The sequence below is a fragment of the Cetorhinus maximus genome, chromosome 13 (assembly GCF_964194155.1).
Source record: "Cetorhinus maximus chromosome 13, sCetMax3.hap1.1, whole genome shotgun sequence".
Lineage (NCBI taxonomy): Eukaryota > Metazoa > Chordata > Chondrichthyes > Lamniformes > Cetorhinidae > Cetorhinus > Cetorhinus maximus.
Window position 1 is genome coordinate 86,675,082 of NC_135891.1, and position 25,142 is coordinate 86,700,223.

Genomic DNA, 25,142 nt, shown 5'->3' on the forward strand with positions numbered 1-25,142 from the left:
GCAAGTCTTTCCTTTAATTTGAGGAAATTGCAGCTAATCCAGGATTGGGATGCTGGACAAGCGGGCAGACAACATGAAACCTGTAGAGGTGGTTATGAAAGAAAGAGAACAGAGTGTTAACACCAGATGGAACCTGATGTCATGCCTTTGGATGACGTTGATTAGCAATATGTAGATGAAAAACGTGTGGCCGAGGATAGATTCTTGGGAGTGGGTGGATGGTATCCAGGGGCAACGTAATATAGGCGGAAGGAGCTGTTGCGGGAAATTATCTGGCAAAGACTTGATAGTTAAGAGCGGACTCAGGAAAGACTGTTCTGCTCATTGGACATCAGAGGAGAATAATACTGCATGGTCAACCATGACAAAGATGCAGATAATTCAAGAGCAATGAACAGTAATAGAGCACCAGAGTGACAGTTACCAACAAAGCCATTGATTTCAGTTGCTAAGTACTGTGATGGGCAGAAAACTAATTGGAGACATTTCAATGTAATTGCAGAAATGATAGGCTCACATTTGGGAGGCAACAATACATAAGAACTTTGGAAAGGAAAAATGTCGTTTGATGGGGTGATAGCTTGCAAGGCAAGAGTAAGTTTTTTTGAGGGAGAAGTCGCTGACAGGAGGTTTTAATGGAAGGGAATTAGCAACTGAAGAAGACACTACTTTCAATGTCAGCTAGTGTGGGGTGAGGTCGGGAATTTCAAAGCCAGCAGTATTGTGGGAATAAGTTTGAACAAACAGGAGTTGAGTCTCATGGATAAGATAAGCTTGGAGAGGACATGAGGGAGCAAGGAGGGAATCTAGAGAAAGATGCTGGTTCAGGGCTAGGGAAAGCTTTGGAAGGTAAGCTTTGAAGCCAAGGGGAAGAAAGTGGAGACGAAGTCCCGGCTTCACATTGGAGGATAGCCTCCATTGTGTTGTGTGGCACTACCATCGTGTTAAATGGGATTTCGAACAGATCTAACAACTCAAGACTGGGCATCCATGAGGCGCTGTGGGCCATCAGCAGCAGCAGAATTGTACTCAAACACAAATCTGTAACCTCATGCCCCGGCATATCCCCCACTCTACCATTACCATCAAGCCAGGGGATCAACCCTGGTTCAATGAACAGTGCAGGAGGGCACGCCAGGAGCAGTACCAGGCATACCTAAAAATGAGGTGTCAACCTGTTGAAGCTATAACACAGGACTACTTGCGTGCCAAACAGCATAAGCAGCAAGTGATAGGCAGGGCTAAGCGACCTCACAACCAATAGGCCAGATCTAAGCTCTGCAGTCCTGCCACATCCAGTTGTGAATGGTGGTGGACAATTAAACAACTCACTGGAGGAGAAGGCTCCACAAATATCCCCATCCTCAATGATGGAGGAGCCCAGCACATCAGTACAAAAGGTAAGGCTGAAGCATGTGCTACAATCTTCAGCCAGAAGTGCCGAGTGGATGATCCATCTTGGCCTCCTCCTACTGCAAAGGCTATGGGCCCTGACAATATTTCGGCAACAGTACTGAAGACTTGTGCTCCAGAACTTGCCGCGCGCCTAGCCAAGCTGTTCCAGTACAGCTACAACTGACATCGACCCAGCTATCTGGAAAATTGCACAGGTATGTCCTGTACACAAAAAGCATGGCAAATCCAACCCGGCCAATTATCGTCCCATCAGTCCACTCTCGATCATCAGAAAAGGAATGGAAGGGGTCATCAATAGTGCTATCAAGTGGCACTTGCTTAGCAATAACCTGCTCACTGATGCCCAGTTTAGGTTCCGCCAGGGCCACTCAGCTCCTGACCTCTTTACAGCCTTGGTTCAAATGTGGACAAAAGAGCTGAATTCCCAAGGTGAGGTGAGTGACTGCCCTTGACATCAAGGCAGCATTTGACAAAATGTGGCATCAAGGAGCCCTGGCAAAACTGGAGTCAACGGGAATCAGGGGGGAAAACTCTCCACTGGTTGGAGTCATGTCTAGCACAAAAGAAGATGGTTGTGGTTGTTGGAGGTCAGTCATCTCAGCTCCAGGACATCATTGCAGGAGTTCCTCAGGGTAGTGTCCACAGCCCAACCATCTTCAGCTGCTTTATCAATGACTTTCCATCCATCATAAGGTCAGAAGTGGGGATGTTCACTGATGATTGCATAATGATCAGCACCATTCGTTACTCCTCAGATAGTGAAGCAGTCCATGTCCAAATGCAGCAAGAACCGGACAATATCCAGGTTTGGGCTGAGAAGTGACAAGTAGCATTCGCACCACACAGGTGTCAGGCAATGACCATCTTCAACAAGAGAGAATCCAACCAGCGCCCCTTGATGTTCAATGGCATTACCATCACTGAATCCCCCACTATCAACATCCTGGGGGGGGGGGGGTTTCCACCATTGACCAGAAACTGAACTGGACTAGCCATATAAATACTGTGGCTACAAGAGCGGGTCAGAGGCTAGGAATAGTGCAACGAGTAATCCACCTCCTGACTCCCCAAAGCCTGTCCACCATCAACAAGGCACAATTCAGGAGTGTGATGGAATATCCCACTTGCCTGGATGAATGCAGCTCCCACAACACTCAAGAAGCTTGACGCCGTCCAGGACAAAGCAGCCCGCTTGACTGGCACTACATCCACAAACATTCACTCCCTCCACCACCGATGCACAGTAGCAGCAGTGTGTACCATCTATAAGATGCACTGCAGAAATTAACCAAGGCTCCGTCGACAACTCCTTCCAAACCCACGACCACTACCATCCAGAAGGACAAGGGCAGCAGATAGATGGGAACACCACCACCAGGAAGTTCCACTCCAAGTCACTCACCATTCTGACTTGGAAATATATCGCTGTTCCTTCACTGTTGCTGGATCAAAATCCTGGAACTCCCTTCCTAACAGCACTGTGGATGTACACACACCACAAGGGCTGCAGCGGCTCAAAAAGGCAGCTCACCACCTTCTCAAGGGCAACTAGGGGTGGTCCAGCCAGCGAAGCCCACATCCCATGAATGTATTTTTAAAAAAGGGATGCAGCAAAGGCAGTGGAACAGATAGTCTCGATCATAATGACAATGAAGTTCGGCAGCCCCTTATAATTGTTAGAGGTAAGGGCAGAGGGATTTAAGAAGATAGCTGGTAATGGGTAAAAAATCTGGGTGTTATCTTTGCATTCCAAGATGATCCTGGAGCAGTGAGCAGTTCCACTTCGCACTGAAGTTACAGGTATACTGTCACACTGAGTCTCACTCTATTTAGCACTAGTGTCAAGCTTAACTTTAATCTGGATTGGGCTGTATTTACGCCATAACTGCAACATCAGTGCACAATGAATTTGCTTCACATCAGCTCTACAGCTGTAGTGTGAAAGCATAAAGGCTCAACTTTCGCATCCCTCACCTTCTTCCTACAGAGGGAGTATCCCTGCTTCAATCAGTTTGGGCTGTGACATTTAGCATGAATGCAAAACCAAAATCATAATGAACTAATGCTAAACTTACATTGTAAATGCACTTTTGGATGGTATTCTCACTGTTTCTTACAAGTACATTAGTCCATAATTGATCATGGGGCATATAACAGCATCTGTGATTTGTTTAGGGTTTTTTTGCACAGCAAGTTACTGCACGTGTGAGCTGATAATGTCACAGCAAAGGCATAAGGGCACCTCTTGACCAGGGCAAGAATCTGTGTATCTGCTTAACCATCAGATTGTGAAATTAACAGCAGGAGGAATGCAAAGGAGGTGTAAGTTCCAGTGGGTGAATTCAGCACCAAATCAGGGTCAGAAAGGGAAAGAGAAAAAGAAGAAAATAAAGTTGAGTTGAAAGAGAGAGAGAAGAGACACAAAGGAAAAGAAAGAAAGAAAAAATTTTAAAAAGTGTAATTGCCTGAATAAGACTCCATTTTCATTGCCAGAGGTTTATTGACAGTAATTAATATCACATCATAAATAAAGTACTTAGACTGGAATGGGCTAGCTTGCTGTGGTTAGCACAGGTATGGCCACTGGTGGCCATTCAATGCTGAAGCAGGCAGCAGGATGCCAATTTTGACAAGTTAAGGGTGGAGTAGCACAACTTAAATAGCAACTTTTGGATACTTGAGTCGAGCTGCACATCTACCTGAAGTTGCTGTACCATTAAGGCATAAATGACTGTGAGCACCATTAGCCTTTGAAAAGACAAACTTCAGTGTCAACATGGAACTAACAGACTAATAATTAAGGGAAGTGTTGTTATATCATGGCCTCAACTCCGCTGCAAACTACCAATCTGCAGTCAGTCCAAAAGATGAGGTAAAATGTTAACATGGGAGTTTTTCTTCAGATTATAGATTGCATTGATTTGATTGCAAGCTACACCACAGTTCCAGGATTTGACAAAAAGATAAAGTTGTTCAATTGCTCACTGGGCCCGAGTAAGTGATCATATAGCCGTTAAAAAAGTGACAAACCTCGTCACTGGAAAACTTCCTTACTTTTGAGTATTTGATCAACTAAACCAAGTTAATCTTTAAATCATTTATTAATTAGAAAAAAGTATTACATGGCATTGAAAGCCATGCGGTTGCAACATCTTTTTATATCACAAGACTAGTTTTAGCTGACAGACCTGCAATAGGAAGAAGGTTCCGTTGTCCAGAACTTGGAGCACGTGAGTACAAGTGCCCATGGTTCTTCAGAAGACAAAGGGAACGTGAGCTCCAAAGGGAATGTGAGCTGCAAAGGTGCCAACAGAAACACTAAAAACAAACAGACACCAGCAGTAATACAAACAATGTGTATGTAGTGGCTCTATTCTGCCAGCAGACCTCTTGTGATGTTGGATAAAGATTCCGAATCGGCCAAAAATGGATAACACACACTGCTTGCCTGTACAGATTTATAAGGCCCTAATTATCTTACTGATGCTATTGCATAGAAGGTACCCTTCTCTCAATTCAACATGTGTGCAAATGCTTCCACCAAACTACAAGCTCCTATGGAAAATTCAGTCATCTGAGAGATTTAGGTGTTCTTGTAGCAAAACTACTATAGGTAGGAGGCAGGTCCAAAAATTGACACCAAGCCAGAGACACCCAAATTACAAAGTAATCCTCAAGAACCCACTACGACCAGAGAGATTGTTCTATTATCTACAAGTTTCAATTTTCTTCCACCATTAAGGTTTTGGAATGCAGTTCCAAGGGCCAGGATGCAAGCAATCTTTCATTGTATTACCATAGACAGGCACCAATAACAACCTAGGTAGGGGGACAACCATGTGGTAATCCAACTAACCCAATTTTTTTAAACAGGCTTTCTAGTTGCAGCAAGAGTCACTGGACAGTGGAAATAATGGCTGTCCTCCCCTGCCCAGCACAGGGTGGTAATAATCTCTGTACCACCAGTGCCATTAAAGATTGATATTTAAAAAAAAGGATAGTGCTGAATTCAATTAGCTCCATTAGATGAAAATGTAACCTTCCTGCATTCCCCCCCGCCCAGTTTCATTAGGTGGAAAATTAATCAACTACGATATCGTAAAGCTGAAGAGGAAAATTTCAAATAATGAAAAAAATTTAGATTGAGCTATATTTTCAATTTAATACCTCAGCGCCAGACACAGGTTTACACTAAACAAACTCTGGTTCATACACTGATTCAATATTTACTAATAATGCAACAGTATGTCGTAAATTTTATGACTCAACTCAACTGTTGTGGGAATAAAGAATATCTTATCAACTCAAATACCAACACAACAAATAAAATTCTCCATTTGTGTATATGCCATGGCTACAGCTTTAAATGCTAATCTTTTTGAAGTAGCATTTGTCACCAGTATTAAATGTGATTTTAGGTAACACTGGTTCAAAGTAATATGCATGTTTTCTTTTGGAAATACATGTTAAAATGGATAGCACCCCAATGGTTTGGAGTGCCCAAGATATTGCAGTTAGTACCCATTATTGAGCCCATGAAGACTGGACTATGATTTTGACAGATCTAAAGGCATTTCCAGCTCATTGATAATTTACAGCACATAGCTCCAGCCACCTGCTTCAGAGTTTAAACTGATTTAGTAGGTAAAGCTAAACTAGTGTGGGACTGAGCCATATCAACCTGCAAGGTCCCAGGTTTGATTCCTCGTCCTGTGCTCATTTGTCTGACCTCAGCCAGGCTTGCAGTAGAACCACTAATTGGCCTCACTGCCTTTAATTAGACAGAAAAAAACCAAAAAATATTCAAGAGTACATAGAATGATTACAGCACAGAAGGAGGCCAGTCAGCTCGGGTTTGTGCCGGCTCTATACAACAGCAACTCAACTCGTCCCACTTCCCCACCCCCAAACCTCATAGGCCTGCATTTTATTCTCTCTTCAGGTACCTATCCAATTCCCTTTTGAAAGCCATGATTGAATCTGCTTCTAACACACACTCAGGTAAGTGCACTCTAAATCCTAACTACTTGCTGCGTAAAAAACAATTTTCATTGTTGCTTTTGGTTCTTTTGCCAATCACATTAAATCAGCGTCCTCTGGTTCTTGGCTCTCTGCCAATGGGAACAGTTTCTCCCTATCTACTCTGTCCAGACCTCTTATGATTTTGAACATTTTATATCAAATCTTCCCTCAACCTTCTCTTCCTTAAGGAGAACAATCCCAGCTTCTCCAATCTATCCACATAATTGAAGTCAGTCATCCCAGGAACCACTCTTGTAAATCTTTCTGTATCCTCTCTAATGCCTTCACATCCTCCCTAAAGTGTGATTCCCTGAATTGGACACAAGGTTTTATAAAGTGTTGTAAAATCATGTTGTATATTTTTTAAAATTAGTTTACTGGATGGAAACACCTAATTGATTGTATTTTTAAACAGCAAAAGACTAAAGCCACATTCCAGTGGCTTGGATAATGATGGCTGCACATTTGCATCACTGTAGCTTCCAAAACCACTGAAATGGAGACAACCAGTCTGCAAAGCCTCACGAGAAACAACTGCCTTTAAAGAGTGTGCATGAGGGCCCATCTCCATTCGCAAAGCAACCAGACAATCACCTCGGTACCTAAGTGGAGACAAGCCATTAGACATAATCACTTGGACGATGGAATCTTGGCTGAGAGAAGGATTCTCAACCATTATCTAATCAAGTTACAACTGGATTACACCAGCCATGACCACATTTGGGTCACTGGGCAGTTGGGCAGAGATCATTTGACAAGCCTTTGTGCATTTAAGTAACTTTTTTTTTCTGCAGAACAGGACAAGCGACTGAGATTCTATGGGGCCAAGAGCCTGAGTGGGTTCACTCTCTCTCTCCATCCAACTTGCAAGTTTTGAACCCTGTCTGCTGATTTTGACTACCCTAGTGCCCAGACAGCAATTTTAAAAAGAACTCAACCCAATGCTGCTATCTCCAGAAGAACAGATAAATCATTAGTTGACATCTTTAAACCACCTTGGCAGTGAAAGCAGCAGGACCACTAAATTCAGCCTGAAGCCAGCCAAGTCACCAACTGAGTGAGTGAGTGTGAGTGAGAAAGTCAGAGCATTTTTCATTATTTTACTTGGACCAGTTTAACTACAATAAAATCTATCCTCTTTTCTTTCTAAAAACTCAAGTAAAATGTCTAATTGTGTATTTTATGGCCACAACAAGTAACAGGAATTGGCAAGTATATCCCTTTTTTAAAAAAAAACCTATTATAGTCAAACAAGGAAGGGGAAAAGCGGGGAGCCATTTGACCCCTCCCCACCCGATTGTAACAAAAGGTTCATCATAACTTCTTGCTTTCACCCTATGCCTCTATTTATAAAGCCCAGGATCCTGTATGCCTTATTAATTGCCTTAACTTACCCTGCCACCTTTAAAGATTTGTCACATATACCTCCAGGACTTTCTGCTCTCCACCCTCTTTAGAATTGTACCCTTTATTTTATATCACTTCTCCTAATTCTTCCTACCAAAGTGTATCACTTCTCAGCATTAGATTTTGTTTGCCTTGTGTCTGCCCATTCAACCAGCCTGTAGGCCCTCTTGAAGTATAAAAATTATCGTCTTCACAGCTGACAATACTTACAAGTTTTTCGCCCAAATTTTGAAATTGTGCTCTGCAGACCCAAATTAAGTCATTAACATACATAAAGAAAAGCAGTGGTCCAAATAATCGTGCCTGGGGAACATCACAACATATCTTCCCCAAGTCTGAAAAAAACTGTTCACCACTACCATTTTCTGTTTGTCTATTTTGCACTCCTGCTGCTACTGTCCATTTTTTTTTATTCATTCACGGGATGGGGGCTTCGCTGGCTGGGCCTTGAGTTGCCCTTGAGAAGGTGGTGGTGAGCTGCCTTCCTGAACCACTGCAGTCCATGTGGTATAGGTACACCCACAGTGCTGTTACGAAGGGAGTTCCAGGATTTTGACCCAGCGACAGTGAAGGAACGGCGATATATTTCCAAGTCAGGGTGGTGAGTCTCTTGGAGGGGAGCTTGCAGGTGGTGGTGCTCCCATCTATCTGCTGACCTTGTGCTTCTAGATGGTAGTGGTCGTGGGTTTGGAAGGTGCTATCGAAGAAGCCTTGGTGAATTTCTGCAGTGCATCTTGTAGGTGGCACACACTGCTGCTACTGTGCATCAGTGGTAGAGGGAGTGAATGTTTGTGGACGTGGTGCCAATCAAGTAGACTGCTTTCTCCTGGACGGCGACAAGCTTCTTGAGTGCTGGGGGAGCTGAACTCATCCAGGCAAGTGGAGAGTATTCCATCACACTCCTGGCTTGTGTCTTGTAGATAGTGGACAGGCTTTGGGGAGTCAGGAGGTGAGTTACTCATCACATGATTCCTAGCCTCTGACCTGCCCTTGGAGCCACAGTATTCATATGTCTAGTCCAATTCAGTTTCTGGTCAATGACAGCCCCAGGATGTTGATAGTGGGGGATTCAGTGAGGGTAATGCCATTGAACATCATAGGGAGATGGTCACTGCCTGGCACTTGTGTGGTGCGAATGTTACCTGCCACTTGTCAGCCCAAGCCTGGATATTGTCCTGGTCTTGCTGCATTTGGACATGGACTGCGTCAGTATCTGAGTCTTCATAAATGGTGCTGAACATTGTGAAATCATCAGCGAACATCCCCACTTCTGACCTTATGATGGAAGGAAGGTCATTGATGAAGCAGCTGGAGATGGTTGGGCCAAGGACATTACACTGAGGAACACCTGCAGTGATATCCTGGAGCTGAAATGACTGCCCTCCACAACCACAATCATCTTCCTTTGTGCTAGGTATGACTCCAACCAGTGGAGAGTTTTCCCCCGATTCCCATTGACTCTAGTCTTGCTTGGATTCCTTGATGCCATATTCAGTCAAATGCAGCCTTGATGTCAAGGGCAGTCACTCTCACCTCATCTCAGGAGTTCAGCTCTATTCAGCTGATGGTAAAGGCGGAATTGTTCAAATCCCAGAGGGAAACTTGAAACAACTGTCATAACCCATTTTTGCAATTTGTATGTTTTGAGTTATAGGCTTTGAATTCAGTTGTAATAAGACCACCAAATCTCAAGAGGTTTTTTATAAAACAAAATCAAACATTTATTAATACAAGAAAGATTATAAGCACATACATATGTCTACAAAATTACTGCTATAACTACTACAAAAATCTCCTAATTAATTTGACTCTCAGTTCGACCCCCGGTAAGGCAATAGTAAAACACACAGATTTAAACAGACCCCTAGCAAAGTGCACCCTGGACAGTCACATTCAAAATGAGTTTCTTTCAGCTCTGGGTCCTTGCAAACAGACTTGAGGCTTACAGGCTGAAGGCTTTAGATCTTAGAATCCCTCCTCCTTTTACCAACAGCCTTCTATTCCTTTATACATATTTTTCTCTTTGAAGGCAAGTTCTCAATGTCACTAGGTTTTTTAAAAAACTTTAAATTTTCTGACAATAAAACCCTTTCATAATACCCACTTTACTATTAGCTTTTAAAAAAATAAACACATTGTTTCTGAGCTTCACCTGGTTAGGTGTAATATTTCAACCCCTCTTTTGAATGGTCTATTGAAAAATGCAAATTGCCCCCTTCACACCTCACTTTCTATTTCCCTATGTTTATCTAATTACCATTTCAAACCTACTTCTCTTATACAGATCAAAGCCTCTAGGCCAGCTGGCTTTAATCCAATTAAGACACACACATAGACACAGGCACCGCTAAACTCTATTTTAAAATAATTTCCAATAACATTATAGACATCATTCTAACTTCTTGACAAGTTCTTTTGTCCATTTTTGAACCAAAGCTGAAATGAGATCCGGAACTGAGTGGTGCTGGCAGAACCCAAACTTGGCATCAGTGAGCAGGTTATTGCTAAGTAAATGCCACTTGATAGCACTGTTGATGCCCCCTTCCATTACTTTACAGATGATCGAGAGTAGACTGAAGGGGCAGTAATTGGCCAGGTTGGATTTGTCCTGCTTTGTGTGTACAGGACATACCTGGGAAATTTTCCACATAGCCGGGGTGCCAGTGTTTTAGCTGTACTGGAACAGCTTTGCTGGCAAGCCTGTTATGTAGTACCTTATCAAATTCCTTTTGGAAACCCATGCCCACCACATTAAGTGCAATATACTCAACCCTCTCAGTCACCCATTAAAAAACTCAATTAAGTTAAACACAGTATGCCCTTAACAAATCTGTTCTGGCGCTCCTTAATTAATCCACATTTGTCCAATTGATTGTTAATTTTGTACCAGATTATCACTTCTAAAAGCTTTCCCACTGCCAAGGTTATACCAACTGGTTTGTAGTTGCTAGACTTAGCCCTACATTCTTTTTTGAACATTTGTCGTTTTCCAGTCCTCTGGCACCAACACTGTGTCTAAGCTGGATTGGAAGATAGTAGCCAGTGCCACCACAATTTCCACCCTTAGAGTCCTCAGTATTCTCGGGTCCATCTCATTCGGTCTTGGTGACTTATCAACTTCAAGTACAGTCAGCCTTTCTGATACCTCCTCTACCAAGCTTTAGCCCATCCAGTGTCCCAACTACATATTACACTATGACTCTGGCAGCACCTTCTTCCTTGGTACGACAGATGTAAAGCACTCCATAGAATATAAAGGTACTGATACTCTGCTACAGCTGTACAGTTGTAATGTTGGTGAGACCACATCTGGAGTACTGTGTACAGTTTTGGTCTCCTTATTTAAGAAAGGATATAATGTGTTAGAAGCTGTTCAGAGGAGGCTCACTTGACTGATATCTGGAATGGGATGGGGGGCAGCGGGGTGGGTTAACTTATGAGGAACGGTTGGACAGGTTGGTCCTAAATCCATTAACGCTTAGAAGGTTGAGAGGTAATATTATATAACATCCTGAATGACAGGATGATAGGGTGTATGCTGAAAGGTTGTTTCCACTTGTGAGAGAGACTCAAATTAGGGGACACAGCTAAAAATAAGGGGTCTCCCATTTAAGACAGAGATGAGAAGAAATTTTTTTCTCTTGGAGGGTCATGAATCTTTGGAACACTCTTCCCCAGAGAGCGGTGGAGGCAAGCTCAATTAATATTTTTAAGGCAAGGCTAGATAGATTTTTGATTAACAAGGGAGTCAAAGGTTATGGGGGTAGGCAGAATGTGGAGTTGAGGCCACAGTCAGATCAACATGATCTTATTCAATGGCGGAGCAGCCTTGAGGGGCCAAATGGCCTACACCTGCTCCTAATTCGTATGTTTGTTTGTATTTATTACTTCAGCTATGCCCCCTGCCTCTTGCATAAAAACCCTTTCTGGTTCCTGATCAGTCCCACTCCTCTTTTTTATTATTCTTTTACTATTTATATGCCCATAGAAGACTTTTGGATTTCTTTTTATGTCAGCTGCCAGTCTCTTCTCATAACTTCTCTTCGCTGCCCCAATTATTACCCAACCACCTTGCTTGGAAAGAGAGTGGGTGCATGCACACTCACATATATGCCTGGCTCTGCTGAAGTTCATCACGATCAAATAACAAACCAACAGTAACACCGAGTTCCCACACATGGCGACAATGGCTATAAACCAACCATTGAGCGTGGAATCTTTATCACGTCAGCACCTTTCAGAGATGAATGATGAACAGAAATAAAACAGTTCAATTACTAACATAAGTCAGGCACTTTTCTTCATCAATTTTTTTTTTAAACTGTTGTATCATTTTGCTTTATACTGCAAACTAAAATGATCCTGCTTTTACAATCCCTAAACATTTTCCTGCTGTTCCTAAAGCCTGGCAAACTCGCTGTAACATAATCTTCCTAAATCCGACATTTGCTGTTTGAAAGGAAATAGCTTTTCTCAAATCCTGCTCATTATAAAACGTTTTTAGTTGGTCAGCTGGAAAAGTTACTGAATCATCCACTTGCCCAAGTAAATAAGCATTCATAGCCACTCTGTATCTGTTAACAATAGTTAAAGTTTTTCTCCATGCTGCCAGACTTTCAGCGATCATCTCCTACAAGATCCTCTTAGCTGCCTTTTAATGTCAACTCAATGCATTTATAGACAATGCTTATAATTTGCCCACAGCCTAGATTTTACATTATGTCCCCCCAATTTTCCTTCCTCCTCTCCTGATAGCACTCACTGATTCTGCCCTTTCACACCTCGCCAAGTGACCAGTCTGCAACTTTAAATCTCAACTGGGTAAGAAGAATATCTGACTGTGATTGCTACTCTGCAGGAGATAATCACATTGTCCATATACACATACTTTCCAGTATGGAGGCTACTGTAAGCTTATCAGGAGTAGGAATCTTGGCCAATTCCCCACCCCACTCCAACCCATCCCCTCTTCTGTGACAGTGGTATACTGAGGTCACTAAATTCTCTTTCTGCTGCTTAGCAAAGATCAGGCATCAAAATTGGAACTTTTTTGGTCTGCACCTACAACTGTTTTATTAGACACTAGAAGTAATCATTAAGCATAAATCTTTTACTGGTCAATTTTATGTCAGGATTTATCTATTAATCCTACAAGAATTTAAGATCATTTCTAAGGACTATCACAGTATCTCTCAGTGCAGAAAGAGGCCATTTGGCCCATCAACTCTGCACTGGCTCTCTGAAATAGCATTCCACCTTGTCCCACTTCCCTACCTTATCCCCATAACCTTGCACATTCTCTCTTTCCGGGTAGTAATCCAATTCCCTTTTGAATACCTCGATCGAACCTGCCTCCACCACCCTTTCAGGAAGTTTGTTCCAGGCTCCAACCACCCTCTGGGTGAAAAAATTTTCCTCACATCACATTTACTCCTTTTGCCAATTATTTTGAATCTGTGCCCTCTGGTTCTTGATGTTCACTTGAGTGGGAACAGTTTCTCACTATTTACCCTGTCTATACCCCTCAGAATCTTGAGTACCTCTATCAAGTCTCCTCTCAGCTTTCTTTTCTAAGGTAAAGAGTCCCAAACTCTCCAATCTATCCTCTTGGCTACAGTTCTTTATCCCTGGAACCATTGTGAATCTCCTCTGTACTCTCTCCAATGCCTTCACATCCTTCCTCAATTATGGCACCCAGGACTGGGCACAGTACTCCAGATAAGGCCTAGCTAGTGTCTTCTACAAGTTCAACATGACCTCCTTACTCTTGCACTCAATGCTCCTATTAGTAAAGCCTAAGATACCTATATGCTTTATTAACTGCTCTTTCAACATGCCCTGCCACCTTCAATGACCTATATACATATACACTGAGGTCCCTCTGTTCCTGCACCTCCTTTAGAGGCTCTCCCTTTATTTTATACTGTCTCACCATATTTTTCCTGCCAAAATGAATCATCTCATACTTCTCTGCAATGAGCTTCATCTGCCACCTGTCTGCCCAATCCATCAACATGTCTATGTTCTTTTGAAGTTCAAGACTATCCCCATCACAGTTGACAACATTTTCAAATCTTTGTCTCATCTGCAAATTTGGAAATCATGCCCTGAACACCACAGTCTAGATCGTTAATACATATCAGGAAGAGCAAGGGTCCCAACATTGACCCCTGGGGAACTCCACTACAAACCTTCCTCCAATCTGAAAAATAACCATTTATCATTACTCTTGGTTTCCTGTCACTCAGGCAATTTCTTAGCCAAGTGCCTACTGTCCCTTTTATTCCATGAGCTAGAATTTTGCTCACAAGTCTGTTATGTGGCATTGTATCAAATGCCTTTTGAAAATCCATATACACCACATCAACATTTCCCTGATCAACCTTCTGTTACCTCCTCAAGAAACTCCAGCAAGTTAGTTAAACATGATTGCCCCTTAATGAATCCATGCTGGTTTTCATTAATTATCCTGCACTTGTCTAAGTGACTATTGATTTTATCCCGTACTATGGTTTCCAGAAGTTTCCCTACTACTGAGGTCAAACGGTCTGGTCTGTAGTTGCCAGCTTTATCCTTGCACCCCTTTTTGCACAAGGGTGTAACATTCGCAATTCTTCAGTCCTTTGGCACCTCCCCAGTGTCTAAGGAAAACCGAAAGGTTATCACTGGTGCCTCTGCAATTTCCACTCTCACTTCCTTCAGTACTCTTGGATGCATCTCATCCAGGTCTGGTACCTTATCTATTTTAAGTAAAGATAGCCTATATGCTACAATCATGCAATAAATCACCTATGAAAGCATCATAACATTTAAGTACAGTTATGAAGTTCGGGATGTCTTTTACAGAAACATAATTGCAACACTATGCATATTATGAGCAACTTTGGACATAGCAACTTCAAGTTTATTGCACATGCTCAGTATGAGGATACAATAGAGTGTATGCTGGAAACAAAAAACACAATTATTCATTCCCACACTCAATTCTTTTCCATTGATTCCACCACTGTTATTCTATCCCAGATATAAACTTATATAGCCAAATAATTTATATAATGTCATTTGAAAACAGTCTCAAATGGAAGCACTAGCAAACCCAGTGTTGAACTTCATGGACATAAAGTTCAATCAGAATTTACTTAGCCCTCTTACTTTTATCTTTAACTTGCAATGACCTCTTTTTAAAGAATGTTTCTCCCTTTTCCTTTCCAGGTCTCCAGTCACCATTTGCAGCCAAGCTGTTCACAGCCTCAAATAAAACAGTAATTCTGTCAGCGAAGCATGGGGATAACTCTCCTCCTCGTTATTGGATAACAAAAACAGTTGTTTGTGGCAAGATACTATTGTATCAAGTTTAAAAACTTTATGAAAAAGATGGGGCTTATGCTACGATGTATGCTAGTATTGTAACATAACGTTTTTGATAGCCTCAAGTCAGTTCATATAACTTACCAAGCTCTTTACCCAGATAATCTAAACTCAGCAAGTCCAACAGTAGAACTGGCCTTAGTGCCTCTGGTTTAGGATGGGAAAATCATCCAAGAGTTCTCACCCTTGCTCATATATCTGGACGCCAGGTACCTGGCATCATTTATGATTCCCTCAGAAGTCCAACAACCCAACAACATTCACTATCAAGGCTCATTTATGTGAATAATGGTTACTGAGGTGAGGTATTTGGAGGTGACCAATACCTGTGGAGCTTTTTAAAGGAATCATCAACTTCAGAAGAAAGCTTGTAGAAATATTAAACAAATAGCTAGTTGCATCACCAAAATTTCAGTAAAGCATAATTTCAGGTGAGAGAAACTTATGTACTTTGCATCTATTGTGAAAATACAACACAATAATGCAAACATGAATTATGGCAAGAGAACATTTTGAATGGTATTATACTTGAGTAAGTACTGATGACTGGAGATACTTAATAATGATGGGAGTAATGAGTTAATTATCTTAGCATCAAAAGCATATTGAATTAAGCATGATTTTCCCCCAGAATGTATTGATACTGATCTGTCAAATAAACTGAATGTCAATATTAACACATGATATTTAGTCTGTTCTGTTAATCACCTCTCAGAAGGTCATAGATTCAAGGCCCACTATAGAGTCTTGAATACATAATCTAGGCTGATGCTTCATTGCTGTAATGATGGAAAGGAAGAAACTAAAACTTGCATTTATGTGGTGCCTTTCATGATGTCAAGACATCCCAAAGTGCTTTACAGTTAATGAAGTAATTTTGAAGTGTAGCCACTGTTATAATGTAGGGAACACATGGCAGTCAATTTGAGCACAGCAAGGTTACACAGACACTGATATAATTTATCATTTAATCCGTTTTAGTGATGTTGGTTGAGGGCCAAGTATTGTCTAGAAACAGAAGATGCATTTTCTCTTCTATGAGTAGTGCCACAAGATTTTTTAAAATTTTTTATTTATTTATTTTTTTTACACACCCTAAGAAGAGAACCAGACTTTGGTTTAATATCTCATCTGAATGATAACACACTGACAGTGCAACAATTCCTCAGCATTGCACTGAAATACGAGCCTGGATTGTGTGTTGAAGTCTCTGGAGTGGGGCTTCAACTCAAGACTATCTGGCTTAAGGGCAAGAAAGCAACTGCTGGACCAAGCCAACGCATTGCGCTGTAGCATTAAATCTCAAAAGGAGATGAATTTTAATTTTAAAATTAAATATATTCCAATATTTAGCTTAGAATTTTAAGCCATCTCAATTAAGTAGGTTTTGAAGAGTCATAAAACAGCTCATTTAGAGAAGCCACTGTACAAAGTGTATACTTTGTAGCATAGGTAAATACTGCAAAATATAGAGATAAACAACCCTATATTCTCTTTTGTTTAGACTAATCCATATATTGCTCATCTAAATGTGCAGGCTTAGCGTTTTAGATAGTTCAGTGAACCTTTGAGTACAACTCCACTGCACTGTAGCTTGAGCCACGTTTTCAACTGAGTTCAGATAGTGAAGTTGAAACAATTTGTGACACACAAAACCTGCAAAGACCAGAAGATCTGAAATTTCTGTAATCGGAAACTGAAATCAGTACTGATTTAGCTTGTCTGATTTACCTAATCTTGTAGCCAAAATGCCTGATCCCAGGAACCATTCTGGAAAATCTCCTCTTCACCCTCTCAAGAACTCTTACATTCTTCCACAAGAGTGGTGATAAAAAGTGGTCCTAGCACATGACACTTGGGGTCACTGTCTACGATCCTCCATTCTGCTAAACAACTATTTTATTCCTTAAGTCAATTTTTTATCCGAGCTGTCACTGTCCCTCCTAATCCATGAGCCTCAATTTTGTTAACCAGCCTTTAAGAGGTACTTTGTCAGACCCTTTCGTAAAATCCATTTAGCCAACATCCATCAACCTTCTTTGTTAATTTCATTAAGCTAGGATTCCTAATTCTGATCAAGAGCCAGTGTTTCCTGCTGGAAAGTATTCATCTGCATCCAAATTATGATGCCCCTTACAGTTGGTAACCAACACTTTCTGTGCTAAGATGGAAAACATGGCTAAATTACAAACATTGTCGGTTTCTTGGCACAATGGTGTGTGTCAAGAGGAGCAGGAGAAAATTGGGGAGGACAGGAAAAGTTAATCTGCAACAATGGCACCATATCGCAGGAACCTCTCGTTCAGTATAATTTATGAAGATACCCTTCAAACTAAAGTACCATTATGTAATATAGTCAGTTTTTATTCAATCGAGAAACTCAATGTGACAATGAAAATCCAAAATGGTATTAGTTTTGTAAAAATACTGTTATGGCAAAAATGACAACTGCTTCAGCTCCTTATTTGACAATAAATGTAGCCTGTGTGTTATTGAGCTAACTGAAATGGTTACACACTTAACTGAAGAACAAACTGTTAAAACTATCACTGTTGGTGGTAATGGTGGAGGCCAATGAAAGTAATGCAACCATACTGGCTGCAGTGAGAATTTATACCATTCAGTACTGGTGTGTATAAACTAAGGTAACCTAGTAACACAGTCACTAACAACCTATATTTATATAACACCTTTACCATAATGAAACATCCCAAGGTGCTTCACTGGAGCATTATAAAACATGTATGACATTGAGCGACATAAGGAAATTAGGTCAGATGACCAACGTATTTTGAAAGGGAGTAAATGAGGTAGAGAGGTGCAGGGAGGGAATTCCAGAGCAATTAAAATTTGGGATGCACAGGAGGCCAGAATTAGAGGAAAACTGATACCATGGAGGGTTATGGGGTTGGAGGAGATTACAGGGATAAGGAGGTGCAAGGCCATGGAGGGATTTGAAAACAATGGTGAGAATTTTAAAGCCAAGATGTTACTTGATCGGGAGTTAATATAGGTCAGCAAGTACAGGGATAATCAGGGACCCTCCAACGGACTAAGACACAGGCAGCAGAGTTTTGGAATACCTCAAGTTTCTGGAGGGTGAAATGTGGGAGTCCAGCCAGAAAGCATTGGAATAGTTGAGGCATCACCAATAGTCATCACACATAACTCAGTTATGAACCCTGAAAGTTGCTGAATCTTGCTACATGTCAGGAAGAGAGATTGTGCAATATCTTATCATAATGCCTAGGGTTACAATAGGATGAGTGGTAGAGAACACGTTTAAGAAAGAAATAATGCTCTGAAGAAGTCATTCTGATTCGAAACTTTAACTCTGTTTCTCTCTCCACAGATGCTGCCAGACCCGAGTTTCTGCAGCATTTTCTGTTTTTATTTATTATTAATAATATATTGGTCTTCAATTACTCAATGCATGAAGTAAGATGATCCAGGAAGTGCTTTAATTTTCAGTACAACATTCGCACACAAAAAGGATTTATTTTTCTGCAAAATAAAACTGGTCTAGCATATTTCTGTCTCCTCACTCACCTCTTTCAGACATGCAGCTACATAGCAAAACAAGGTAACAATGTGACAAATGGAAAGGAAGTACAGCACTCAACTCAACAGAAACATTTTTAACATGAGAATTCATTAGCAAAGAAAAATTCAAAGGACGCAAGATGGCATAGAAACAGTTACAACAGAATTTAGCCGAGGTGTTCAAATTGCGACGTGGAGTTGAGGCCAATCAGATCAGCCGCGGTCTTATTGAATGGCGGTGGATCAGGCTCAAGCGGCCAAATGGCCTACTCCTGTTCTTAATTCTTGTGTTCATGTTTGAGTGTAACAAGTGAAGATTTTTCTCCTGGTTGTTCACTCAGGCAAGACTGAGTATTGATACTAGAAGCATATGGAGGCAAGAAGAAAATTTTCTAATCTTTTGATCAGAATCCAGAATTATCACAACTAGTCGTTGAAGCAGAGTCCATGACAACTAGTGAGACAATTAGATAAAAGAAAATTGGATTAAAAAAATTACAAGGTTACAGGAAAAAGCAGGAAAATATGATGAGAGTGGACAGCTTCAGAGGGGAGAATTAGAAGCAGAATGAGACACCAAATACTTTCTTCTGAGTTGAAGTTTGTCATCATTCCATGATAGAGAAACAAGCAAGCAGCATTGTGGTTCAGCTCATTATAAAGTAATTTGAACTGAGTCATGCACTATGACATTCCAATGGATACACCAGTGTAAATACTGCTTTACTGTGTTATTATTTTTAGCAGACCGCCCTCCCACAAGCTGTAGGGCCAGCTGGCCAAGTGTTCCAGCAGTAAGGCAGCACTGGCAGTTGCACTTTGTATGCAAGAAACAATAGAAAATAATTATTGGTAATCAATGCCACAAGTTTGAATTTCATGCTGCCACCCATCTGTGGGACTCTGACTGGATAAATGACTCAAACTAGATCCTGTGGTTTACCACATCAAACAGACCCATCTTCTTTTATACGAGACAATTAGGAAAAGATTTTGAAAGAGAAACAAGCATAAATTTTAACTATCAGCTTAGCTTATGGTAGTATTCATATCTCAAGTCATAGGGTTGTAGCTTCAACCCCACTCCACAACTTGAGTGCATATTTTGGCTAGGATTGTGCAGCAACTGCACTGACATAACTACCTTCTTTCAAAATTAAATTAAATAGAGACTCTGTCTACCAGTTCATGTTGAAGCAAAAGATGCTATAGCACAATTTGAAGACCACTCCTCAGCGAAAAGATTAACTCGTCATTCATCTCATTTGTTGGACTTGGCTAAATCTATAACGTAACAGTGTCTGCATCTCAAAGCTGGCTAGTTGAGGAGCCTTGAGGCATGATAAGGTACCACATAAATACAACTGCTTTGTTTATTGGAAGACTAAGAAAATCAAGCCCAACCTAACCGAACATTGCAAAGCTGCCCCAGGTTACCTCCCTGTCATTAATGCCCAGTGATCAACACAATCCTTTCATTCACCTTCCAAGAAGCAATTTCAATCTCACTACATAATTGTTTAGCTCTACATAATTGCAAATGATGTGGCCTGACAAAAATTAATACTCACCTGGATATGTCAAACATTCATACATCTGAACACCATGAGTCTTTTAAGCCCCCACTCCGTTTTCTCCATTATCCCCATCCTTTTCCACAGGATACCAATCTTGCTGGTATTTGGGCCACAGGCAACCCCCCAGTACTTGGTCAAAGAGACAATTTTTCATATGTAAACCAAGATATCGGTTCTATGCCCAAAAGCTACACGGTGATCAAACTATTTTATTTTAGACATATTTTTGAAACAATTCTGATGCATTTGCGAGAGCCAAAATACCCATTCTTTTGCAAGAGCACCACTCTATTTAAAAAGGCAACAATAATAGAATAAGGCATGGATAATTGAGAATTGATACAGTCACACTCAAAATGTATTATGAGTCTTATTTTATATTCACTTGAACTGGGAATAAATCTGAAATGTCCTCCATTTACTATCATACTAACATTTTCAACTTCTGAGAAAAGGTCTGATTCAAAACTCTAGTTTATCAGCATAAAACATTTTACTCAAATTATGAGCACCCGAGGTGGAATACTAATCTGCCTTATTTAGATGTTGATGAATCAGTATGGTTACAAGAGCTACAAACAGCAAACAAGAAGTCATCAGAGTCAGTTATACTGGTGAAGCAAGTTTGCCACAATAAAAATGAATAAGCAACAATGCTATACACAATGTATAGGTTTAGACAACACATTCTTGTTTAGATCTCTGCATTACTGCTTTTTTGTCAGTCCACCCTTTCCCACCTTAAACAGGCACTGAATTCCGCAGAGCAAAGTTCAGAAACACAGGTAAGTCTACGTCACCTCACCCAAGTGGTCACTGTTCAGGTATAAGCCAATGAATGCTGTTGAATGGCATACAACTTTGGGAGTATCAGAGCTGATCCAGATTCTGGCCTTGTTAGACATCTACTTGCATGCACTCTCAAACACAAATCACTGGAAAGTTATCAGAGCAGGAATCCTAATTGATTTTTCGCCTCCCGATCTTGAAATGTCAAGGCAAACTGTAGCAAACCAATTGATGCTCTTGAAAGCTGCTAACTTGACAAAGCCCAGGGATGGTGTTTGAGGCCTTTCTGATCAGTATGTTAGGCCATAACACAAAAATAACACTGCGACTATTGAAGGATAGGATTTCACAAAGTGCAAATTTAGTTAACACACCGCTTTTTATAAGCCACAGTACCAGCACCCACCTGGTCAAGGTACTGGAGCCCAACAAGAATTGGTATCTTTAGAAGAAAAGAGAAGGAAATTGGAAAAATGCAAGTGCAAATTAGGTCTTAATATAAAAGAAATAAAATGAGGCAAAAAAAATCAAGGCTCGTCTTTTAGAATGCAAGATTGAAAAATGGAAATAGTTATGAAAATCTCTTAAAAATGTATAACCAAAACAAATATATAACATAGATATAACAGCAGTTATGATAGTTTCATTCAGACTGACAAACAGACAAGAAGAGCAGCGTTAAGCCCTCACTGGAACACAAGTCATAATTCATGTTTCACACTGCAATCAAATAGAACAATCTTACATAAAATACACTGGCTTTGTATGACTTGCAAAGACAGTCCACTTATGCGATCGCACGCAAATGAACAATGCTGTCTATAGAGTGTCTACAGACTTCCTCCTACGCTTTCAAATTGCAATGTGTTAGCTGAGCAGTTCTACTGCAGAGATCATTCTTAGAGTGAAGCTGCACTTTGTACTGTCATAATAGTGCCTCCATAAGTTGGCCCCAGGACCCATTTTTACAAATTTTTGCAAAATGGCACTTTGTATTTTTTTCAAATAGACACCCAGTCTGCAATTCACGCAGGCCTTCAACATCATAGAAAACAAAAGCAAAATACTGTGGACGCTGGAGATCTGAGTCATATCAGGCTCAAAATGTTAACTCTGCTTCTCTCTCCACAGATGCTGCCAGCACTTTGTTTTTAATCATAGTAAAAAAAATGTTTAAGATCAATAATTTCTCTCTTTCTCTTTCCCCACCCCCAGTTAAGGCACTGACCCACTAGGTTTTAGATCCACTGGCACTTCTCCAGTGCCTCACCCAAGTGGCTATTCTTCATGCGTGTGCTAGACACTGTCAACAAGTGACATGAAGGACATCACATCCATGCCCACACCTGTCATCGCACACAAACATTTCCCAAAGGTCACTTATAGCCATTCGGAACAGAGATTCTGATGAAAGGTCACCTCAACCTGAAACGTTAATTTTCTCTCCACAGATGCTGCCTGACCTATGAGAATTTCCAACACTTTTGTTTTTATTTTAGGAGTTCTGGCTGTTTTGATTCCTGCAAACATCACCACAATAGCTATTCGTTAGATTCTTTACTCTTCCACTGCTACCTAAAAGTAATTAGAATAGAATTAAAATTTTCTATCAATTGTGTGGCAATAATCTAATTTCAATGTAACAAATGGGTTTCTTAGGTTATTTTTTATAACTTGAAACCAACATAGTTTAGTGAATGGCAGCTAATCAGTTAAAATCTGGATTTTGCTTTCCTTGCTCACCTTAACTTTACGGATGCACCAGTATCTTCCAATTCTTCACCAACTAGTCATGAGTTCAGTGAGACTATTTGACCATGGGGCAAAATTGTAGACAACTTTAATGCTATCCTCACCCAGCATCCACATACAAAGTTGTACTGAGGGAGGTTTTGAAAAATCAACAGCAACAGTCCTGATTTTTCAAAAGTCAAGGGCAGTCAAATAAACTAACTATATCATCCAAATTCAGGTCTGGCTAAAAATCCGAGGGTAAACTTCAACTACGTAGCTTAGTTGTGCAATAGACTTTGCATTTTTCATCTTCCCCACCAGTTACTTATGTATACGTTTCCAGTACCTACAGTCACAGTATGAAATTGCATATGTTTTAAGTTTGAAACGTGCAGGCAACCAGCAAGCAAGCAGCTTGGATACTTCACTTGTGACAAATGATGTTACCGCCTCCCTAAATAAACCCTTAACATCAACGCTGTCAAACACTGTAGAACTCTGCTTCCAGAGGAACGTTATTTAGCAACATCAAGATTAAAGAGTTTGAAGCAAGAGATTCAGCGAGAAACATCGCAGTGCACGGCCTTGAAATAGGTCGTGCATTTTCAAATTAATAAACAGTTACAAGTTGTCGATGTTTGAAAAATTGCCACATTAAAATCCAATAGGGTCCGATAGCTCAGGATTTTGCACACAAACACAGACTTAATAATTGCTGACATTTAGGTAATAAAATAAATCCAATTATTTGTCCTAAAATCAAAAAGGAAGAATTCCTGTTTCCCGTTCCTTTTGTACAAGAAAAAGTTGCATTCAAACTGAAATTGCTGACTGGCTGAAATCAAGTTCGAGCTCTTATTGGTATCACAGTAGCAAAAAAAATGCTTTTTTAAACAAAAAAATTTTCATAATAACATAAATATTCTTTTAGGGGAACAAGTTGGAGTTTTGCATTGCAGTCGCCCCATTACCATGAAACACTGTTAATCATGCTGCATGCAGTAAGTTACAGCCAGTGTTCCTGTGGGCAGTCTGGGTTGAGTGACACTGGCAACCCCTGGGGTGCCGAGCTCATTCCTTCACATCCACATCCACCTCCCACCCCCCCCCCCCCCCACCACCGCCGCCGGCCCAGCTCACTCCAGCGCTTCACCGCCTTACCTGACTCGCTTTATAAAACTGCTTCTTCAACCCGGCCACCGACATCCTCACACACGCTTAACGGACAGCAGCTCGAAAAGAAACTAATACGTGGCTATTTTCAATTGTTATTTTGTTCCTCTCGCTCTTCGCTTTAAATCAGCCGCAAGCGGAGCACAGCTACACACACACTCTGTCAGGGATCTTACATGGCAACCGCAGCTACTTCCGGCAGCCCGCCAAGGAGCGCCACCCGTCGGCAGAACGCTAAACCACTAGCGGAGTCCTCCAGCCACAGCGCCCACTCTGCCGCACTCCAGTCCTTCAGACTACGTATATGGTCCCTCAACACAGCGCCCCCCTCTGCCGCACTCCAACCCTGCAGGCTATTGACGTAGCGCCACCTATCGCCCTGGAGGACTGGAATTACCCATCTTTCTGTGAGTTGCTTGGATTTAAATTTATGTTTATAAACTGGCCTTTATGAGGTGTGCTGTTGCTCAGGAAGGTAAAGGTAAATCGCTAGGCCGATAATGTAAGCGTTATTCGTAGTTTTTTTCTTTATTAAGTATGCAAAGGTAAGGCCTGGCTCAGGACATCAATGGGGAGACGGCGGCGTAGCGTTTATTGTCACTGGACTAATAATCCCCCAACCCAGGATAATGCGCTGAGGACAGAGATCAAATCCCACCGTCTACTTCACTAATACCCTTTAAGGGAAGAAAATCTGTTCTCCTCACCGAACACTAGATCCACTGAATAAGTCACCCAGTTGGCTGGATGGAAAACCTAATAAAAAGGAATGAAACCATTCAGACCACCTGGCATCAAGCTAGACACTGACAGCAGCAAAACCACCCTGGTTGATATTGTAAATCCTCCTTTCTGACGTCTGTTTTTATTCATTCACGGGATGAGGGCTTCGCTGGCTGGGCCAGCATTTATTGCCCATCCCTAGTTGCCCTTGAGAAGGTGGTGGTGAGCTGCCTTCTTGAACCGCTGCAATCCATGTGGTGTAGTTGTGCTGATAGGAAGGGAGTTCCAGGATTTTGACCCAGCGACAGTGAAGGAATGGTGATATATTTCCAAGTCAGGATGGTAAGTGACTTGGAGGGGAACATCCAGGTGGCGGTGTTCCCATCTATC

General features: G+C 41.2%; 1 protein-coding gene across 1 annotated transcript in view; it reads right to left on the minus strand.

Annotated features, from left to right (window-relative positions):
• Nucleotides 1–24,210, minus strand: part of sh3gl1b (SH3-domain GRB2-like 1b) — a 127,178-nt gene extending 102,968 nt beyond the window's left edge. Inside the window, exon 1 of the mRNA XM_078555698.1 lies at nt 24,018–24,210. Coding sequence (XP_078411824.1) covers nt 24,018–24,062 — 45 coding nt within the window. The 5' untranslated portion in view covers nt 24,063–24,210. The remainder of the gene's footprint in view (nt 1–24,017) is intronic.
• Nucleotides 24,211–25,142: the final 932 nt, after the last annotated feature.